The 6,773-nt window shown below is 44.0% G+C and overlaps 1 protein-coding gene across 1 annotated transcript; it reads left to right on the top strand.

The window, feature by feature from the left end:
* The first annotated feature begins 220 nt into the window (after positions 1-220).
* Positions 221-6,431, top strand: LOC128379981 (trypsin-1-like). The gene is made up of 6 exons (XM_053339620.1): positions 221-284; positions 778-943; positions 1,150-1,406; positions 1,478-1,650; positions 2,071-2,163; positions 6,279-6,431. The coding sequence occupies exons 1-6, from the start codon at positions 221-223 to the stop codon at positions 6,429-6,431; spliced, it is 906 nt and encodes a 301-aa protein (XP_053195595.1).
* The last annotated feature ends 342 nt before the right edge of the window (positions 6,432-6,773 follow it).

Here is a 6,773-nt window from a genome sequence, read left to right as displayed (position 1 = left end):
GGGGTCAGTGTCATCCTTCTGCTGTGTTCATAGGAATGGCTCCAGAGGACGTGATGAAGGCTGATTGGTCCACGCAGCATGAGATGAAGGCTGATTGGTCCACGCAGCATGAGATGAAGGCTGATTGGTCCACGCAGCATGAGAGACGATAAAGAACATTTAAAAATGAGCAACGTTTGGATCCAGACACCAGAGACGTGGAAGGAGAAGGAAGACCGCGATGAAGACCGCGATGAAGACCGTGATGAAGAGTTTGATCCCTCTGCTCGTCGTAGCGTCAGCAGGTCAGTTTAACTCTCTGTCTGTTATAAACTCTGATCTCTGAACTCTAACATGTTATAAACTCTGATCTCTGAACTCTAACATGTTATAAACTCTGATCTCTGAACTCTAACATGTTATAAACTCTGATCTCTGAACTCTAACATGTTATAAACTCTGATCTCTGAACTCTAACATGTTATAAACTCTGATCTCTGAACTCTAACATGTTATAAACTCTGATCTCTGAACTCTAACATGTTATAAACTCTGATCTCTGAACTCTAACATGTTATAAACTCTGATCTCTGAACTCTAACATGTTATAAACTCTGATCTCTGAACTCTAACATGTTAGAAACTCTGATCTCTGAACTCTAACATGTTATAAACTCTGATCTCTGAACTCTAACATGTTATAAACTCTGATCTCTGAACTCTAACATGTTATAAACTCAGTAACAGCAGCATGATGTTGAGTTACAGTGGAAACAGAGATGTTTGTTGTCTCTGTAGTTGCTGCTGTGGACGTTCAGAAGAGAATACTGAACGGATACAACTGTCCTGATACTGAAGGGACACACTACGTGGTTCTGAAGAACGGAAACAATGAGTTCTGTGGAGGGAATCTGATCAGTGATGAGTGGATCCTCACTGCTGCTCACTGTGAGGATGGGCAACCGTAAGTGTTTTCTTGTGACTGACTTGTAGTGTTAAAGATGATTATTAGTCACAGATGATGAACCTGCTTCACACACAGGAAGCCTGTTTATAATGTACAGAGTCTCATATTCAGCTTCATGAAGCTTTAACATGTTCTACACATGCAGACTAATACAGACTCTGCTCTATGAATCTATCACATGGTTCTCTTCTTTCTCTCCTCAGTGCCTTTGAGGTGGTTTTGGGCAAACATCCATCTTTAGCAGGAACAGAGATGCACATCACAGCCACTAGTGTGAGGCATTACTTTCCTGATGACACCGTTGCCAAAGCAGACCGTCATGACATCATGCTCGTTAAACTGCCCCAAAAGACTACTCATCCCACCATCACTCTCCCTCCTACTAGCTGTACATCACCCACTCCTCCTTTCCCTGATAATCCCTACACTATCATGGGATGGTCCTTCACAGATCTAGCCCGTAAGTCTAATATGAATATGTGATATCTGACTGTAATACAGAGACTCATATCTGTCTCTTTGCTTCCACAGACAAGATCAAGCCAGTCAAGCTGCAGTGTGGTAAAGTTCCTCTGTTTGCTGACTGCACCGGTCGGAGCGGGACACGTAAAGTCGTTTACACTGAAGCTGATCCAGCTGATCGTAAATGGAATAATAATCACATGCTCTGCAGCAAAAGCCTGATGATGTGTCAGGGCTGCCCAGTAAGTCCTTTAATGTCTCTCTCTCTCTCTCTCTCTCTCTCTCTCTCTCTCTATCATTGTCTCTAACTCTCTCTCTCTCTCTCTCTCTCTCTCTCTCTCTCTATCATTGTCTCTAACTCTCTCTCTCTCTCTCTATCATTCTCTCTCTCTCTCTCTCTCTCTCTCTATCATTCTCTCTAACTCTCTCTCTCTCTCTCTCTCTCTATCATTGTCTCTAACTCTCTCTCTCTCTCTCTCTCTCTCTCTCTATCATTCTCTCTCTCTCTCTCTCTCTCTCTATCATTCTCTCTAACTCTCTCTCTCTCTCTCTCTCTATCATTGTCTCTAACTCTCTCTCTCTCTCTCTCTATCATTCTCTCTAACTCTCTCTCTCTCTCTCTCTCTATCATTGTCTCTAACTCTCTCTCTCTCTCTCATCAGGGAGACTCTGGCGGCAGTCTGGTGAAGGGTGGTGTTCTGGTTGGAGTCACTGTTGGTGGTCGTGCTAATGACGGGATCACTTACTTCATGGATGTGTGTGCTTACATTGATTGGATTAGAACGACAGCTAGTATTAAATGAGTGAGCATGTTAACGATGACTAACCTGTGAAATAAAGAGATGATATATCTCCTAACAGCATCAGTGTGTTTCTGTGTTAATGAGCATCGTGCAGACGGGTAATAATTAAATTAAACATAGTCTGAAGGAACTTTTTTCTTATTTAATGTCACAAACAGATTTTCATGGAAGCTGACATCAACTCATCTACTGCAGCCGGCTTATGTTTATTATTATTATTATTATTACACATTATTCCCCTTTCCTGTCCACTGGTCCCTTTATGCACTTTAGATTATAGAGAACAATTATTATATGTTATTATATCTCCCAGATACCTGATGTCACCACTCTGCCACCTAGTGGAGAATAGTGGTTTTGCCTCCTGCTGGAAATAAAGAGCCAGAAGAAGAAATGTTCCTGTGATTTGGAACCTTTAATTCATCTCTTTAGTAATTTTACCAGAAAAAAATCATAATTGAATTGTCAGATTTTGCAGGAAGAGCAGTGATGAGCAGTGTTGCCACGGTTACCTTGAAAAACTAATCTGATTAATGAGTACTGATTACTCCTTTGGAAAGTAACTACTAACTAAGTTAGATTACAAGTTACTTTATTAGTTACTCCATCTCCAGGTAAGAAGAAAAAGATGTTCTGTGGGGCCGCTCGGCATCGATAGTAGTGGGGATCTTTTATTATTATTATTATTATTATTATTATTATTATTATTATTATTATTATTATTTATTATGGCACTATGAAACGAGGGCGAGTCAACTGTGTTTAAGGGCAGCATTTCCTCTACAACATACTGCCCGACCTCTTTAACTCTCCCCCACTTACCGGTTTTGCACCGAAGTCCAGCTTTGGTTGTTTGGGTGGTGGTGGGGGGGGGGCTCCTGCATCAGTGTGCATAATGCTTTGCCATGTCTGAGAGTCGCAGCTGCTGAAATCTGAGACCATTTAAATGAAAAGATCTTCTACTGTATGTTTCAAAGTTACAGAAAGACAAAGATCACTGATTGATTTCCAATGAATGAAACGAGAAGCGACAGTTCAAACTGTTCCTGGATCATCAGTTCAGTGAAGCTGCTTCGCTCTTTAACGGTTTGAAATGTTTGTAAAAGACATTAAATCAATAAATAAATACATGTTTAAAGTGACTTGTGTTGAATTTCTTTGTTCTAAATACTAAAATTAAAAATGTACACTGTAAAAAAAATAATCTGTAAGAAAAAAAGTCCTGGCAGAAAATGAGCAGGAAGTTATCCGTTAATGTGACGGACACTTCTGTTAATCCCAGAAAGGATCATTCTGTAGATTCACTCTGAACCATTTCTATGGACCGTTGCTTTAAATGATCAGTAGCAGCAACATGTTCTGGTCTCCATCAGCAGACCAACGTAATGAGATTAAATAACTAACATCAATCAGCACAACATTTATAAACTGAACATGTTTATTTTTATGCATTAAAGTGAATTCAATGGCTACAAGTTTTTTATAAATTATTTTAACACTATGCAGAGCACCATGATGGATCAAACAGCAACGAACAGAATCAAAGAAATGAAGAACATTAAAGAGTAAAGGACTTGACTTGGATATGAGCAGTCGCCCTGGGCGGCATCTTACTGGGGGCAACACGGGGACGCACCAAAAGAAAAACCAAAGATCGGTTTTCTGCTTATTTACACGTCGCGTCTTCTTTTTATAAAATCACCGAAGTTGAAAGTAACGAGCCTGTTTTGACAATGTAAGGAGTAGAAAGTCCAGATATCTGTGTTCAAATGGAGGAAAAGTAAAAAGATATCAGAATAATAAAAACTCAAGTAAAGTTCAGATAACTGGAAAACCTCCTTAAGTTCAACCTCCACGTGTTTGTGCTGGTCTCAGCGTGACGACGCAAACGTCCTGAAACAAAGAGTCAAACTACGGTCTGACTAAAACACAGTAAACACTGTTGGTGTGAAAATGCCCTGATCCTGTTCACAGGTCTGACCCTGACCCTAACCCTGACCCCGACCCTGATCCTGTTCACAGGTCTGACCCTAACCCTAACCCTGATCCTGTTCACAGGTCTGACCCTGACCCTAACCCTAACCCTAACCCTGATCCTGTTCACAGGTCTGACCCTAACCCTAACCCTGACCCTAACCCTGATCCTGTTCACAGGTCTGACTTGTTTATGAGGTTTCATAATAATCATAATGAATAAGCACAAACACAAACGTTGGGGCAACACCCATGAGAGACCGTGTGAAACAAACAAGAATCAACATAAAGAGAAGTTTGTGATGAAGGTTTTAAATTAAATGATCACTAAACCTGACCCTGACCCTAACCCAGACCCTAACCCTGACCCTGCTGAGGCCACTGTCTGTTTATTTAATGAAAATGAAGAATCAGAGTTAATGTTAAATCAAAGTGACTAATGATTGGAGCGCTGCCAGTCCAGCCGTGGAAGGCTCAGAGTTACAGCCTATAGCAGAGCAAGGAGAAACCTTACATGTGGCATTAAGGAGGACAAAAACAACTCCAGACTCAGGACTGAGGAAAACGTCACAATAACAATCTCTAGATGTGAGTCAGGACATTCAGGCTACGACAGACTACAAAAGGACAATCACATCAAAAGCAGCCAAACCTCATCATCAGGGAACCTTAACAGCACCAAGGTAACGGACAGGCTGCCACCAGATCCTCCGGGACTGATCCTGGACTCTAATGTAGTCAGGAGGGCACATCAGCACGAGGAAGGCAGTTGGATCAGACGTCTCGGGGCGAGTACTTCAGGCATGTGCACATCAGGTGGCAGAAGATTCACTAACATCTTCAACCTTCAACTCCCGTCCCCCTCCCACAAACCCTAACCCTAACCCCCTCCCACAAAAACGCTCCACTTCCGTCCACCTCCCACAAAAACGCTCCACTCCCGTCCACCTCCCGCAAAAACGCTCCACTTCCGTCCCCCTCCCACAAAAACGCTCCCGTCCCCCTCCCACAAAAACGCTCCACTTCCGTCCCCCTCCCACCAAAACGCTCCACTTCCGTCCCCCTCCCACCAAAATGCTCCACTCCAGTCCCCCTCCCACAAAAACGCTCCCGTCCCCCTCCCACAAAAATGCTCCACTCCTGTCCCCCCTCCCACATAAACGCTCCCTTCCCCTTCCCACAAAAACACTCCTGTCCCCCTCCCACAAAAACGCTCCTGTCCCCCTCCAACAAATCAAAAACGCTCCCGTCCCCCTCCCACAAAAACGCTCCCGCCCCCTCCCACAAAAACGCTCCCGCCCCCCTCCAACAAATCAAAAACGCTCCCGTCCCCCTCCAACAAAAACGCTCCCGTCACGTCCCCCTCCCACAAAAACGCTCCACTTCTGTCCCCCTCCCACCAAAATGCTCCACTTCTGTCCCCCTCCCACAAAAACGCTCCCGTCCCCCTCCCACAAAAATGCTCCACTCCTGTCCCCCCTCCCACATAAACGCTCCCGTCCCCCTCCCACAAAAACGCTCCTGTCACCCTCCCACAAAAACGCTCCTGTCCCCCTCCCACAAAAACGCTCCCGCCCCCTCCCACAAAAACGCTCCCGTCCCCCTCCCACAAAAACGCTCCTGTCCCGTCCCCCTCCCACAAAAACCCATCATGTTAATATTGTGATCTGTTCTATTATTAACCTTTTACTCACTCAGTCATTATTTCTACATTACTGATGATTATCAAACTTCTCATTGTGTAAATATTAAAGTACCAACAGTCTGAATACTGTGACGTCACATTTGATCACAAAGCTCAACTCAAACTAAACCAGCTGGTTCCTTTCATCTCAAACTACTGCTTACTATCACATTTATAACTTCCAACAATAACTTCTTCTTCCTCTTTTCAACCAAATAAGTCTAACCCTAACCCTTTTGTTAAAATAGGAAGTGTCTCCACCCGCGCCTCCACCTCCAGGCTGCTGCACCTGTCGGCTCAGTCTGCAGCAGAACTCCATTCACAAAACCTCCATTTAAACCAAAGAGTCTCTAAATGACTAAACTGCACATGTTCTCATTAACTCTCTGCATGTTAACCTTCTCCTCAGTCAGCTGGTACACTCGGCTCATATATGACCCTCCACCCGGCTCTACTGGAGCTGCTGTCCCCGCTCCAGCCTCCACCTGTCTCCGCTCAGCCAACAGGTGAGTCTCCGGGTAAAGTGGGACAGGATCGCGTGAGGTTTGGTTGTTTGGGATGAAGCAGGCCTTGCTCAGTCTCCTCCACATGTCCAGCAGAGGGCAGTATAACATCAGCACTCATTATATACTGGGACCATCAGGATGTATACTGGGACCATCAGGATGTATACTGGGACCATCAGGATGTGGACTGGAACCATCAGGATGTATACTGGGACCATCAGGATGTATACTGGGACCATCAGGATTGATAGTGATTTTAAGTATGCAGCCCAGACATCAATGGAGAGAGCAGACAGGAGTCCAGGATGTCTTGTATTGAAAAGGTTTATTTACTTCATGAAGGAGAAGTGAATGAATGATCAGTGCACGTTATGTTCTGATGCTCCCTTCAATTCTGG

The sequence above is a fragment of the Scomber japonicus genome, chromosome 19 (genome assembly GCF_027409825.1).
Source record: "Scomber japonicus isolate fScoJap1 chromosome 19, fScoJap1.pri, whole genome shotgun sequence".
In the NCBI taxonomy this organism is placed as follows: Eukaryota; Metazoa; Chordata; class Actinopteri; order Scombriformes; family Scombridae; genus Scomber; species Scomber japonicus.
This window is presented reverse-complemented; position numbering and strand designations above follow the sequence as displayed.

Excerpts from the sequence above, each read along its gene's own strand:
- LOC128379981 (XM_053339620.1), top strand. The coding sequence starts at position 221 with ATGAAGACCGCGATGAAGACCGTGATGAAGAGTTTGATCCCTCTGCTC. Across the intron at positions 1,407-1,477 it reads GTCCTTCACAGATCTAGCCC|ACAAGATCAAGCCAGTCAAG; the intron begins GTAAGTCTAATA and ends TTGCTTCCACAG. Across the intron at positions 1,651-2,070 it reads TGATGTGTCAGGGCTGCCCA|GGAGACTCTGGCGGCAGTCT; the intron begins GTAAGTCCTTTA and ends CTCTCTCATCAG.